Here is a 16,066-nt window from a genome sequence, read left to right as displayed (position 1 = left end):
GCGTCAGCTTTAGCATCAGTCCTTCCAATGAATATTCAAGACTAATTTCCTTTAGGATTGACTAGTTTGATCTCTCTGCTGTCCAGGGGACTCTCAAGAGTCTTCTGCAGCACCATAATTCAAAAGCATCAGTTCTTTGGTGCTCAGCCTTCTTTATGGGCCAACTCTCACATCCATATATGACTACTGGAAAAACCATAGCTTTGACTAGACGAACCTTTGTTGGCTAAGTGATGTCTCTGCTTTTTAATACGCAGTCTTATATGGGCTATTTTTTAGCCTCTTCTTCCTGCCTCTCACTTTACCCAAGACCCTCCGTCTGACCCAGCTCTGTGACCATGTTTGTTTTTCGAGGGCCCTGGTGGGGAGTTTGCCCCCTCTCTCTGCATGGCTGGCTGGTTGTGGAGCATCTCAGCCTATAGCTGGGGCAGGATCTGAAACATGCGGGCAGCTCACCAGCTGTCAGAAGTTAGGACCTTGTCTTAGTCTGTTCAGGCTGCGTAACAAAATACTGCAGACTGTGGGCTTGTAAACAGCAGATCCTTACTTCTCACATTCCTGGAGGGTGGAGATTCGAGAGCAGGGTGCCCACATGGTCAGGTGAGAACCTGATTCTGGGTCCTCACTGTGTCCTCACGTGGTGGAAGGGGCGAGGGAGCCCCATGGCGTATTTCCTTAGGGTGCTAACCCCATTCATGAGGGATGATTGGTCACCCACCCTCATAACCAATCTCCTCCCCCAGCCCTTGCCTTCTAACCTCTTAACCTTTGGGGGTTAGGATTGCAGCATGTGAATTTTGGGGGACACAACCATTCAGTCCATAGCAGACCCCAAGGTCACTGCATCCCTCTGCCTCTTTCTTCCTCCCACTCTCTCTCATTGGAGCATTTCCCCCACAACTTCACCCCTCTCAGCTACATTCTGCCTCTTAGGTCTTTCATGTCTCTCTTGCCCAGAGTTGTCTGCTTGTCTAGTCACTGGAGGGTATCTTTTTTCAGTCAGGGAACTCCTAGAATTTCATGTGATTTGGAAAAATCATTTAACCTCTTAGGGTTTTAGTTTCCTAACAGACATTTCTATATAAAAATGAGGCTGGAAATTCTGACTTTCTTACCCCTACGAGGTAGTAAATGCTCTATATGTAAGATAAAAATGCAATCCAGGGCATCAGGGTTTTTGAAAGAGAGGCGCTGTATCAGTCATCTGCTGCCATCATTTATTCAATCTGGCACCCCACTCCAGTACTCTTGCTGGAAAATCCCATGGATGGAGGAGCCTGGTGGGCTGCAGTCCATGGGGTCGCTAAGAGTCGGACATGACTGAGCGACTTCACTTTCACTTTTCACTTTCATGCATTGGAGAAGGAAATGGCAACCCACTCCAGTGTTCTTGCCTGGAGAATCCCAGGGACGGGGGAGCCTGGTGAGCTGCTGTCTATGGGGTCGCACAGAGTCGGACACGACTGAAGCAACTTAGCAGCAGCAGCAGCAGCAGTGATACTAATTGTCAGGAAATGTATCAGTGAACAAAGCAGATATCGCGTCCCCCTCCTTTCATGGAGCAGATATTTTAGTCTGTGGGTGGGGTGGGTGTGAACAGTCAACAAAGAAGTAAAATAAATGGTGCATTGGATGGTGATGTCAGGCGGCGATCAGGTGGAGAGTGACAAAGCGGGGGTGGGGGACAGGTAGGAGGGTCCTGGGATGGAATGTTCCAGGTTTAAATGAAGGGGCTGGGATGGTTGGGGGCCGGGCAGAGGAGGACATGTGAGCAAAGCCCCCTTTAAAGTTCCTGTGATTAAGCTAATTTTAGGAATGATTGTGTTGGGGCAAAGGTTCCTTTTTAGCACCTGGCTAAATCCTGGCTCTGGACGTTTCTGCGGTGTGTCCTGATTCAGTGTAGTGGGCAGCAGCAGGGTCGGGGGATGAGGAACATGGGCCATCGGAGGGGTGCTGAGCTCAGCAGAAGTGCCTTCAGTGTGGGCAAAGGTCAGAGGTCAGATGGGTAGATGAAACTGCTGCCCAGGGCCTGGCTGGAGGTCAGGCAGTGCCGTGTACAGCCTGAGCCTCTGGGGTGGAGTGACTGCAGGCAGGGGATGAAGTACAGGGTAGACGGCAAACCTAGTCAACCCTCCGCTGATCTGTGGTTTTCCTGACTCCAAGGCAAAAGGAGCCTGTCCTGCCGGCCCCCCATGGTCAAGCTGGTGTGCCCTGCTGACAACCCTAGGGCCGAAGGGCTCGAATGCACCAAGACCTGCCAGAACTATGACCTGGAATGCATGAGCACGGGCTGCGTGTCCGGCTGCCTCTGCCCCCCGGGCATGGTGAGAACCCAGATTTTGTTGTTGTTGTTGTTTTTTTTTTTCCCATGAAAGATCAACAAAAAGGGCATTGCTCTAGAAAAGTTCCCAAGCCTTTTTGTGCAAAAATTCTTGAATGGACCACCTGCGTTTAAATTATACCATTACCTGTGTCCACCACGAGGTGGCAGCAAACCACAGTCCAGGGCCCGTCTCTCGCCCTCCAGCCAGGGCTGGACAGTCTCCAGGCAGAGCCCTAGACTCAAGCTTTCAACACTTCCTGCCACACTGGAGGAGACCAAGGAGAGAAAAGACACAGAACCATTCAAGGATACACAGTTGTGTAGTGGAAATCCTGGTCTCCTGTCTCCCGGCCCCAGGTGTACCACTGTCTGCGAGATGCTCACTTACCTCTGAAGTCTAGTGGCCACATCTTCCAAACTGGTACCCAGCTCTGCTGGCACCAGGGAACCTCTTGGCAGAGGGGAAGTGTGTTCATTTCCCTGGTCCTTTGAGGCCCGATTTTCTCGCTGGCCCACTGGGAAGCCTGAAAAGACTTTGGCGCTGTTTTTATTTGGTTTTGTTTTAAATTAATTTTTATTGGTGTATTTGGATTTACAATGTGGTATTAGTTTCTGCTGTGCAGCAAAGTGAATCAGATATACATGTATCCACTCTTTTTAAGATTCTTTTTCCCATATAGCTCATTACAGAGTATCGAGTAGAGTTCTCTGTGCTGTACAGTAGGTTCTTATTCGTTATCAATTTTATGTTTAGTTGTGAGTATATGTCAATCGCAACCTCCTGATTTATTTTTTCTCTCCCTTTCCCTCTTGGTTGGGGCTGCTTCTTGAAAGCTAGAGCTTGGGCTCAGGGGCCCATCCACAGAGAGCCTCACAGGAGGGCATTGCAAATCCTATGAAATGTAATCTTAAAAGGTTCCAGAAAGCCCTCCTGTCTCAAAGATATCTCCTATACTTCCTATGGTTTGTCACCTTATCAGATTTACTAAAATATGATAGGTATGAAGTTAGTTTGGTTAACAAAAAAGAACTTTAAAAAAGCTTCTCTTATAAATCCTCATAGGAAGTCATTCACGCTTTAGTGAGAGTTAGTTCATCAGATTCTTTCCTGGTAGCAAACATGCATTGAGCTGGAAATACTAGCAGGGAGGACATAGCGCAGTTGGAAGGCAAAAAAAAAAAGATTTTGGAGAATGGGTCAGTGTGGAGTGGTGAAGGTGGGTTTTTTTTCAGAGAAAAGTGACAAAACCAAATTTTTTCTACTTCATAATTTTTCTTCGGGCTGATTGAAACCCAGGACCAAGTTCTCAGCACAAACCTTTCTTGTTCAAGATGTCATGAGTTGATGAACAAACGTGACTACTATTTCTGCCTGTTCTCTTCTGAAGTCCTAAAAGGACAATCGTTACTTTTATTGTATCATCCTTCTCGTGTCCCAGTGTCCAAGAGACTGACTTGCACAAAATTCACCTGGGGCTGCAGCGCTGGCCCACGCTCCATGGGGGCCAGGCCTCATCTACGTCCTCATCACGCTCCATGGGGGCCAGGCCTCATCTACGTCCTCATCACGCTCCATGGGGGCCAGGCCTCATCTACGTCCTCATCACGCTCCATGGGGGCCAGGCCTCATCTACGTCCTCATCACGCTCCATGGGGGCCAGGCCTCATCTACGTCCTCATCACGCTCCATGGGGGCCAGGCCTCATCTACGTCCCGCCCATCTTCTGCATTGTGTCTTCATCTTTCTATCTCTGTGGATTTTTTTTTTTTTAATGCTTTAGGACTCTGGGTGATTCAGCTGGGCTGGTGGCGTTAAAGTTGAGAGCCTCCTGATGGGAAACCTTGCCTCACATATACATAGGCACACACACATATATACACACATACACACAGAGGTACACGTGCATATAGACACACTTACACTCACATGTATAAACACACACAAAGGCACCCACACATATACAAGACACACACACATACACACACAGAGGCAAGCACACATATACACATATGCACAGATACACACAGGCACACACATATAATACAGGCACACAGCCATACACAAACATGCACCTACCCACACATACACATAGGCATGCACACATATACACACACAGGCACACACACACATAGACACATATGTACACTCGTGTATATTAACACACACACATGCACTCACATATACACAGAGGCATGCACACACACATACACATATGCACAGATACACACAGGCACACACATATATACAGGCACACACCCATACACACACATGCACCTACCCACACATACACATAGTATGCACACATGTACACACAGGCACACACATATATACAGGCACACACCCATACACACACATGCACCTACCCACACATACACATAGTATGCACACATGTACACACATACACACACAGGCGCACACACATAGACACATATGTACACTCATGTATATTAACACACACATGCACTCACACATATACACACATGCACCCACATATACACACAGGCATGCACACATATATACACATGCATGCACACACAGAAGCACACAGGCAAACACACATATATATAGGCACACACAGGCACACAGCCATACACACACATGTGCCTACCCACACATACACATAGGCACACACGTATACACACAGCCACAACACAAATATAGACACATGGGCACTCACTTATATCAACACACATATACACCCACACATATGCACACATACACCCACACACACACAGGCACACAGCCACATACATGTGCCCACACACACACGCGGGCACTCACACACACAAATGCACACGTGCATACACAAGGAACACACACATATACACATGCACACAAATGCATGCATATACACTAGCACATGCACACAAACACACATACATGAATGCACATATATACATATTCACACACATAATTTCAGTCTATGATCCCTGACATGAAAGCCTTATGTTCAGCCCAAGACCGCCCTGTCCCAGGGCTCCAAGCCTAGGGGTCCCAGGCTTGTCTGTGGAGCAGTGGGGTCATGTGGATGCTGGGGCACCCATATCAGAAGCTTCTCACCCTTGGGTGGCTTTGGAACCAGAGTGCTGTGGGTCCTTCTCTCAAGGTCATGCAGAGCGGGAGTCCAGGGCTGCCTCCTGGACTGCTGGGATGGAAGCAGATCCCTGTGTGGGGTCAGAGGGGCTTGGCCAGCTCTTCCTGAGCCCACCGGGGCCAGTGGCTCTTCTCAGTTCTCCCCCGCCCCCTCGGCAGCATCCGTGAGGAGTATAACTTGTCACGTGGTAACTCCTCGGCTGGTGGAGGGCGGGGAGGAGGGCAGGTGCGTCAGACCCTCAGGAGGGGACTCATGGGACTTGAAAACCCCCAGCTTCTGGTTCTGGTCCATCCCTACCTGTGGCCAGTATTCTGCTTTTACCTCCAGGACATTAAGTACATTGTTAACTGATTACTTCATTTCATTAAATCTATTGTCCAGTTTCTTCAATTATAGAACATAATAAATGCTCAGTGAAGAGCAATCAGAAGAAAATTTAAAAACCACAAAAAGAAAATCAAACTCCCTTATCCCAACCCCTCAGAGGCAACTTCTAAATTCCCTTCCAGACAGTTTTTGAAGTGTATATATATATTTTTTTCATAATTGAGACTATATGTATATACAGTTTTTTATCTCTTGTTTTAAAAATTAACAGAATAAGTAGTTCTCAAAACTTTTAAGATTTTGATATTTCCATTGGCCAGTATCACCTGGAGATTCCTCAATGGGCTTAATCATTTTCCTATTGTTGAACACTTAATTGCTCCCACTTTTTTTTGAGTGGTAAATAATTACACATTAATCTTTGCCCATAACTCTGTTACCTTTAGAGAAATCCCCTGGAAGAATTACTTGGTCTAAGGAGATGCATGTGTCAGGGGCTTTTGACATGTGTTACCGGAGTCTCCACTGGGTCCCAGGACCCCTGCCTACAGCAGTGTGTGAGGGCAGAGGGGGTCAGAGCGTCTCCAGCTGAGCCAGGAGGACCGTGTGGATGACAGCCGAGCAGGGTCTCCAGCCCTGGTCTGGGCGTGGACTCCCTGGGTCGCCTCTGGCCGTGGCTGTTCACTCACTGTGGCCCCAAGACTTTCCCTTCGCTTTCCCTCAGGTCCGGCATGAGAACAGGTGTGTGGCCCTGGAAAGGTGCCCCTGCTTCCACCAGGGCAGAGAGTACGCCCCCGGAGACAGGGTGAAGGTCGATTGCAACAGCTGGTGAGGCTGGGAGTGGTTCTGGGGGTCCTGGGGGCAGGTCGGGGAGGGGTTTGGTCACTTGCCCGCTCCCCACTCCTGGGAACGTGACTGCACCTGTCCTTTTCCCTCTGCCTCTGTTTCTCCATCTGTCAAATGGGAGAATCTTTTTCATCCCCTGGGCTCACCCTGGATGGATGCTCTCTGGAAAGCAGTGTTTCCCTGCAGGGAGAGGGGCAGGGGGAATATAAGGGCCGTGTCCATCACTGCACGTGCAACCAAACTGCCCCAGGGCACGAGGCCGGGGTCCTTCTGTGGCTTTATCCTGGTCCCCCTCCTCCAGGCATATTGTGAGGGTGCCTGCCTGGAAAGGGACCGTCCTTCACCCAGTCCCTGACTCTGCTCATCACCCCGCCTTTCTTTGGGGCCTGCAGAGCTTTAGGGATGGGCCAAGGGGCCAGGCAGGAAGGGGCTGGAGGCCTGAGCATCCCACTGCTGACGCCCAGAGTGGACTTCCTGATGTTGGTTCTGGTATGGAGTGGGGAGATGGGGGTGTGGGCAGCTGGCAAGTCCCTGTGGATTTATGCACATTGCTGCCCACACAGACCCTCTCCCAGCAGAAGTTCATGGCTGGTCACCATTTCTCTGACTCAGAACTTGCCTGCTCTTCTGTCCTGTGTGTTCCCTTAGCCTCAGAGGGGTTTTTGGCCTTGGGGTCCATTGTATAGAGACCCAATGGCTCTTCCCAGGTAATGTCCCGGGAGACTGGGCTTCAGCACGTTCGGAGCAGGTGGTGATAGTGTCACCTCGGACATCTGGGGCTCTTCTTTGGTCGTTTCCCCCTTGTGATGAGTGGGTGGCGTGGCTTCCCTGTCCTCCTGGGCCCTGTGCCCTAAAAACATGGGGGTTCATGACTGCAGAGCCCCGTGAGGTCCGATCTGCAGGCCCTGAAGCCACCTACCAGTTCCCAAGGCTTCCTGGGGGTGGGTGGCATCCTGGCTGCCCTGATGCTGGACCTGCCCCTATATCCGGTGGCCTCACCCTCACCCCGCATCTCCTGTCCCCAGCGTCTGTCAGGACCGGAAGTGGAACTGTACGGACCACGTGTGTGATGCTAGCTGCTCTGCCCTGGGCCTGGCTCACTACTTCACCTTTGATGGGCTCAAGTACCTGTTCCCGGGGGAGTGCCAGTACGTCCTGGTGCAGGTGAGACCCGGGGAGGGGGTCCCAGGCTAGAGCTGCTTGTGGAAACAGCTCTGGGGGCTGGTTTCTAATGGAGTGACTTCCCAGCCCCTGGAGAGGCGGGGCCTCAAGACCCCGGTGACTGCCGACTTGCCTCAACTCCCTGGACGCCTCCAGGGATGGACGGAAACTCATTGGTCGACTGGCCTTGGTGTGGAGCAGGCTCCCGTCACCCCAATTCCAGCACAAGGGAATGAGAGAAGGGCTTTTTTCCTCCTGGCAGACACAGCTTGGTCAGGGGACCAACCATGGCGAGTGGAGTCGGGGCTGGATTTTGGCCCCGGCACCCTCTCTGCCAGCGTCCTTGTGCGGTGGACAGCCCACTGGGGATGGCAGAAATGACCCCTGGAGTTTCCTTCCCTTTCTGTGATTCTGTTCCATTCTATCTATTCTGTTCTGTTGTCTTCTACAGCATGTCTCCTACTTACAAATGAGTGCTATTCTGAGAGCACTCTATTCTGAGAGTTCTGTTCGTTCGTAAATCCAGTTTGTTCACAAGTCCACCTAAGTTAGCCTAGGTACCCAACTAACACAGGTGGCTATATTTTGTACTGTACTGTAACAGGTTTATAATACTTTTCACACAAATAATACACACACAAAAAACAAATACAAAAATAAATAAAACATTTTTAATCTCACAGTGCAGTACCTTGGAAAGTACAATAGTACTTTACAAAAAAGTAAAATAGTACAAAAGTACAACAGCCCAACAGCTGGCATACAGGGGCTGGCATCGAGTGACCAGGCAAGAAGAGTTACTGACTGGAGGAGGGAGAGGAGCGGGGGAGATGGTGGAGCTGAAGGGCCAGCAGCGATGGGAGACGGAGGGCAAGCTGCCCGTTCACTCACACCTGACGTGATGGTTCCTCGCTAGAACACAAGTTGCACGTTTGCAGCTTTGAAAGTTTGCCACCTGAAAGTTCATATGTAGGGCGCTCCTATTCTATTCTATCCTGTCATATCCTTTCTTATTCTATCCTATTCACTGTTTTCATTTCCAACCCAGTGCAGCTCAGAGTGGGGAGGGGGTGTGGGGTAGAGCAGGTCCTACTGCCTGCAGGGTGGGAAGCAGCCCCAGGGGATCCTAGCTGTGGACTCAGGGCCGCTCTGCCCCCTCTCCTGGTGGGTGGACTCCTGGGCGTTTCTCTTGCTGGTTGACACCGATGTGGGTGAGCAAGGTGGGCTGGGCTCTTTATTCATGACAATGAGGAGGCTGGACTCTGCAGCTTAAACAAATTGAGGTCTGTTCATCTCCCCTCTCCCGAGCCGGGGCGGAGGGGCTCGGTGTGGTCTGGAGGGAAGACCACAGACCCACAGGAGCCTCAGCCCCAGAGTCAGGGCTGCAGGGAGTCGGGCATCGAGTGAGATGGAGCGTGACACCTGCCTGGCATGGGGGGAAGGAGCCCCCTGCCTCTGTCCCCTGCCCCAGATTGGCCCCAGAGAGGTGGGTGGCATGCTGGCAGATGGGCATGCACCCCATGAAATGGTTTTACGCACACCCAGGTGCCCTCTGGGGCTTCCCCACAGGTCGTATGTGGAAGCCCACCTTTGTTACCTGTGTGCCCTCCAGCCTTGGTAGCAAAAGAAGGGGTGACCCCAGCTCCGGGGCTCCACCCTCAGTCAGGTTCCGATCTGGGCACCCAGAAAGCACGACAGTTCAGTGCAGTGAGAGGAACTGGTCAGACCCCCTGCCCTGGCTCTGCCTGCCCAGTGAAGCTGCCCAGGTGGGCAGTCGTGCCCCCACAGAGCTGTGCCCCTCGGGGGGCTACTAGTCCTGCCCCACAGCCAGTGCTGATGTCCCCTCCATGCTCTTCCTGGGTCCCCTCCCTGACCCCCCTTCCTCTTTTGGGAGGTGTTGTCAGGACTGAACCCTCCCCTCCAGAAAAATCTCAGCTGTGACACAGCTCTTCTACCTTTGTTCCCTCTTACAACTTTCACAATCCCATTAACCCAACACTAACCCGTTTAACCCGGCAATCCCACTAACCCAACACAAACGCATTAACCTGACGACCCCGTTAGCCTGAGACAAACCCGTTTAACCTAAGAGTCCCGTCAGGTTGGCTAATTCCATCTTACAGAGGGGCACGTCCTACGTGTGGTATGTATGTATGTGTGTATGTGTGTCTATGTATGTGCAGAGTGTGTATTGCATGTGTTATCTATGTATGTACATGTGGGAGTATGTGTGTATATGAATGTGTCTGTATATGTGTGTTTGTGTGTGTATGTGTGTACTTCTGTGTATATGCATGTGTGTGACTGTGTATGAATGTGTACTCTGTGTTATGCATGTGTGTATATGTGTCTTTGTGTGTATATGAATGCATGCCTATATGTGTGTACGCGTGTGCATGTGTGTATATGTGCATGTATGTATGAGCGAAAGTGTGTATTCTATATATGTTATATGTGTGTCTTTGTGTGTATATGAATGTGTGTCTGTTTATGTATATGTGTATGTGTGTGTATGTGTGCAAGTGTGTATTGTATGTGTGTGCTGTGTGTGTGTGTGTGTATGAGTGTGTGAGTCAGAGGTAAGTGACCTACTCAACATCATCCCAGACGTGGCAGAAACAAGCCCGCACCTAGCTTTTCTAAGTTGAGTGGTCTTCCCCATCACACCACAGCGACAGCCACGACGGGAGGTGTTTGCCAGAAGCGTGTCCCATTCTGCTGCTTTTCTGTGCAGACCCCAGCGAGGACCAGTGCCTTCTAGAGGTGGCAGCTCAGCTGGTGTTGCTGGGTCTGGCGGTCTTTGGTTACAGTCCTGGCCAGCCACCCGCTGGAGCTTGGATCTACCAAGTGTCGCATGCCTGACGGTGTGGGTCCCTGCTGAGGCTGGCCCAACAGGCTCCGGGGCGGGGTGGGGGATCAGCAGGCTGATGTGTCCACCTTCTGCTGTCTCCCTTCTTCCTCCCTCCTGCCCCTCAGCCCTTCTCCCTGCCTGACTGTAGGCACTTGCTCATGGCTGATGGCTGAGGATGGCAGTCTTGTGAGTGTCGTCTGGCTCATGAACACACAAGCGCACACACATGTGCATGTGGTCATGGCAGCCTCCTGTAACACTCCCTTCAAAGGCCTGGGAGCACCGACCACGGGTCTGCTGGTCTGGGGAGGGGTGGAAGGATCGTGTTTCTCTCCTGACATCCACCCCTTTCCCCAGGACCACTGTGGTAGTGACCCCGGCACCTTCCGGGTCCTGGTGGGGAATGAGGGGTGCAGCGTCCCCTCCCTGAAGTGCAGGAAGCGCATCACCATCCTGGTGGAAGGAGGAGAAGTAGAGCTGTTTGACGGGGAGGTGAGTATGGGCTGGTCCCCCACCCTCAGTGCCCCCATTAGCTGATGGGGAGCAGTTCCCAGCATTAGTTCAGGACACATGCGGGTGGAGCACGATGCTGCTGGTGGAGAGACCTCACCACGTCCCGCGAGGGGGGCAGGTGCAGAAGGTGACGGATTTAGTAAAAGGAAGTGCAGACACGTGTGGAGGAGGGTGTGTAACTGTATTTGCACCAGTGTAGGAAGAGCCAGGGCTGACTTGGGGGGTAGTGGAGGTTGGGAGGACTTTCATATGGGAATACGTGTGTACACACACACATGTTATATGTCTACAGTCATGTTATTACAATACACACATAGACATATGCACATATAAACATGCATTATACACATACAAATATACACACTTGTGTACACACACATATGTATATATTATATACCATAGTTATATGAATTATATATATACACATGTACACACACACACATACACACATATATTCTACACACACATACATATGTATTATGTACCCATGGCTATATGTATTATATACATATATACACACATAAACACATGTCTTATACAAATATGTATTATAAGCACACATACACACATATACATACATATTATATACCCACAGCTGTTTGTTTTATATATACAAACGTATACACACATTTACATGCATGTATACATATATATTACATACCCACAGTTATATGTATTATACACACAAATGGATGCAACACATATAAATATATTATACACACATATATATTATATATTCAAATGTATACACACATATACATACAAATGTATACACATATGTACATACACATAAATATTGTATCCCATGCACGTATATAATGTGTACAAAAGTATACACACATACATACACATGTATACGTAAGTACCCACATTTATATATATAATATATACAAATGTCTGCACACATATATACACATACATTATACATGCAAATATTTTATACATACATATATATTAAGTCTCACATTTATATGTATTATATATATAAATGAATACACACATACATACATGCATTATTCACACAAATATATACACACACATATACAGGCATACGTTATATATATACACATACATATACAGGTATATACACATATATTGGAGAAGGCAATGGCAACCCACTCCAGTGTTCGTGCCTGGAGAATCCCAAGGACAGAGGAGCCTGGTGGGCTGCCGTCTGTGGGGTTGCACAGAGTCAGACATGACTGAAGCAACTTAGCAGCAGCAGCAGCAGAAGCATACACATATACAAGCATACATTATATATATACACGTATACACACATATATGCTATCCCTTACTGTCCTGGTCTCTTGCTCAGGTGAACGTGAAGACGCCCATGAAGGATGAGACGCACTTTGAGGTGGTGGAGTCTGGCCGGTACATCACTGTGCTGCTGGGCAAGGCCCTCTCTGTGGTCTGGGACGGGCACCTGGCCGTCTCCGTGTTCCTTAAGCGGACGTACCAGGTGGGTGGCCTTTCTCCACTTCCTCCCTCTTCTGTCTGCTTGCATCTTCAGCTCCCTGAGCAGCATCTGGGATCCCCACCCCCAGTCTCAGGGGGAAGGTGGGTGGTCACCTGGTTCAGCCTCCTCCCAACACTTTAAGACTCAAGGATTAGAGTTCACCTCAGCTGTTTCCCGAGACAGTTGCCCGTGGGCAGGATGGAGGGTCCTGGACCCTGCAAACAGTCCCTTGACTGGCAGTAGGTATTTTTAAGGTTTCCTAACCTAAGGAGCAAAACCCATCATGCACAATGTGACTATAACACCTCAGAACATTCTGGGTGCACCTCCCATGGAGCCCAGGCCAGCACCTGCCAAGGGCTGTGGTGAGATGGCTCATCAGCTGCTTGGGGGGAAGCTCGTGATGTCTGGCCAGGTCTGGACGGTTTGCTGGGACTTCGTTTCCTCCACGCATGTATGTGATGAATGCTCTGTCTGCCCTGGTGGCAGGACCCACTTTCCCAGCATTCTGATGGCTCATTCTCAGCTCATACCTGAGTGAGGCTGCTCCTTGCGACCCCATGCTGTTTCTGGAGAGCATCAGCAATGCACTCATTCCATTATTCAACAAATGTTTACTAAACTCCTGTTATGTGTCAAGCACTGTTCTAGGTACTCTGGGTATGGGGAAAATAACTTACTCTTGATACAGTGAGGGGAGACTCTGTCCTTGCCTTTCCTGGCTTCAGGAGGCTGCCTGCACCCCTTGGCTGCGGTCCCATCCTCCACCTTCAAAGCCAGCAGCACAGCATCTTCTGGATGAGATGAGCATCCCTCTGTCTCATCGCCTTTCTCATTCTGACTTCTCCTACACCCTGTGATCGCTCTGAGCTCACCCAGGTGACCCAGGACAGTCTTCCTGTCTCAAGATCCTTGACCTAACACACCTGCAAAGTTCCCTTAGCCGTGTACAGTGACATATTCCTGGTTCTGGGGATTAGGACGTGGACATCTCTGGGGCCGGCTGTCGTTTTGCCTACCACAACCCTGCCTGCTTGCTTCATCGCTCAGTTGTGTTTGACTCTTTGCGACCTCATGGACTGCAGCCCACCAGGCTCCTCTGTCCATGGGATTCTCCAGGCAAGAATACTAAAGTGGGTTGCCATGCCCGCCTCCAGGGGATCTTCCTGACCCAGGGATCGAACCCGCATCTCCTGTGTCTCCTGCACTGCAGGCAGATTCCTTACTCTCTGAGCCATCGGGAAAGCCTGATGGAGGTCATATTCTAGTGGGGATATTATGTGTTTTATATTTTAAAGATTATATATATATTTTTTTAAAATATATTTTTATTTATTTTTTGGCTGCTCCGAGTCTTAATTGCAGCCTGTGAACACTCTTTAGTTGCAGCATGTAGGATCTAGTTCCCTGACCAAGGATCAAACCCACACCCCCTGCATTGGGAGCATGGAGTCTTAGCCACTGGACCACCAGGGAAGTCCCTATTATGTTTTTTTATTATTATTTATTTATTTGGCTGTGTTGCGTCTTAGTTGTGTCATGGGAGATCTTCCATTGCAGGGCAGGGACTCTCTAGTGGGGCTCGGGTTCAGTTCAGTTGCTCCACGGCATGTGGGATGTTAGCTCCCCGACCAGGGATCAAACCCACATCCTCTGCATTACAAGGCTGATTCTAGACCAGTGGGCCGCTAAGTATTTTAGATGGGTTGGTCTGATGAGACTCGTCTCAGAAAGTGTGAGAAGAGTCTTTGGGGAAGAGGAAAGGGAGTCATGTAAATATCCTGACTTTAGGCAGATGGTAAATGTCCTGAGTTTACGCAGATGGCACAGCAGGTGCAAAGTCCCTGAAGTAGATGGTGTTTGTGTTGAACAAGCAGACCAGGGTGGCTAGAGAGGAGGGGCTTGAGGTGATTGGTGGTCAGTAAGGACAGGGACCAGGCAGGGCCATACACAGGGGCTGTCAGGCCACGTAAAAATCTTTGTCCTTTTGCCCACCTATGAGAACATTTTTCTTACATGTTTCCTAGCAAAACAGAATAAATCACCTCTCTTTGTTTCAAGGCAGGACTTCAAAAAGGTTCTAAAAGCATCACCTTTTCTTTTCCAGGCTGATTTTGTCCACTTAAAAAAATTTTTTTTCGGCCATACATCGCAGCTTATGAAATCTTAGTTCCCTGACCAGGGATTGAACCTACACCCCCTGCATTGAAAGGCAGAGTCTTAACCACAGGACTGCTGGAGAAGTCTTTGTCCAGTGGTTTTTATGTGATGGCTTTCATCTATTCATTCATTAGTTGGTCAGGATTTGTTGTATACTGCACCCCCTGATAGGTGAACATGGAGAGAAGTAAGATATTATGTCAGCGCTGGTAGCATTTAGTATACAGCAGAATCCTGGCCTTCCCTGGTGGCTCAGATGGTAAAGAATCTGCCTGTAATGCAGGAGAACTGGTTTAGATCCCTGGGTCAGGAAGATCCACTGGAGAAGGAAATGGCAACCCACTCCAGTATTCTTGCCTGGAGAATTCCATGGACAGAGGAACCTGGTGGGCTATAGCCCACGGGGTCACAAAGACATGGACACAACTGAGTGACTAACACACAGAGGATCCTGGCCAGCTTGCTCTGAACAGGCTGCAGTTGTCCAGGGAAGGCAAGCAACTGTCCACAGTCAAGTGGGACTAGAGGGCTCCTTCCTCAGACCTCTCACACTCTCATTGATGTAATGCTGAACCAGCTTCTCTTCTGCTCAGACCCTTACTGGGGCGGCTGACGGTTTATACTGCAGGGATCGAGGCCCTGGCTGCTTAACTGGCCCTCCGAGGGACCTGGGTGTGCTGCTTCTCTCTGTGAATGATCTTGGCTTCCTTAACCTTAACATGGGGTCATTTATGTTCATACTGAGAAGGGGGAGACAGAGGATGAGATGGTTGGATGGCATCACTGACTCAATGGACATGAGTTTGAGCAAATTCATGGAGATGGTGAAGGACAGGGAGGCCAGTCCATGGGGTCAGAGAGTCGGACACAACTGAGTGACTGAACAATTACAGCATGGGGGTCAGTGCAGAAGCAGGGAAAGGGCCTTGGCAGGGTTGGGGCTTTGCTGACCACCCTGGTCTGCCTCTGGGCTGCCCTCCCATCCCCTTCCCTCCTCCTCTTCCTCAGGCGAGTCTGCCTCCCGTGCTGCCCGGAACTCTCCTCCTCCTGACTCAGCCAGTTTGCTCCGAGGTTTGCAAAGTTCACGCTCCCCCTACTTGTCCCCCAGGAGCGGGTGTGCGGCCTGTGTGGGAATTTCGATGGCGTCCAGAACAATGACCTCACCAGCAGCAGCCTCCAAGTGGAGGAAGACCCCGTGGACTTTGGGAATTCCTGGAAAGTGAGCCCGCAGTGCGCTGACACCCAGAAAGTAGGTTGGGGTCCCCACTGCTGTGCGAAGTGGGTGGTGTGGCCTGCAGGGGGCGGGGCTTGGGGAGAGGGCCACTTGT

General features: G+C 50.0%; 1 protein-coding gene across 1 annotated transcript in view; it reads left to right on the top strand.

Moving 5' to 3' along the window:
- VWF (von Willebrand factor) overlaps positions 1-16,066 on the top strand; it is a 122,320-nt gene that overhangs the window by 54,400 nt on the left and 51,854 nt on the right. The window contains exons 18-23 of the mRNA XM_055568893.1: positions 2,164-2,324; positions 6,470-6,573; positions 7,617-7,755; positions 10,961-11,095; positions 12,435-12,581; positions 15,847-15,987. Of these exons, the coding sequence (XP_055424868.1) occupies positions 2,164-2,324; positions 6,470-6,573; positions 7,617-7,755; positions 10,961-11,095; positions 12,435-12,581; positions 15,847-15,987 (827 nt within the window). The remainder of the gene's footprint in view (positions 1-2,163; positions 2,325-6,469; positions 6,574-7,616; positions 7,756-10,960; positions 11,096-12,434; positions 12,582-15,846; positions 15,988-16,066) is intronic.

This window comes from Bubalus kerabau, chromosome 1, assembly GCF_029407905.1.
Source record: "Bubalus kerabau isolate K-KA32 ecotype Philippines breed swamp buffalo chromosome 1, PCC_UOA_SB_1v2, whole genome shotgun sequence".
NCBI lineage: Eukaryota > Metazoa > Chordata > Mammalia > Artiodactyla > Bovidae > Bubalus > Bubalus kerabau.
Note: the sequence above shows the minus strand (reverse complement) of the source record. Positions and strands in the feature narration are given on the sequence as shown.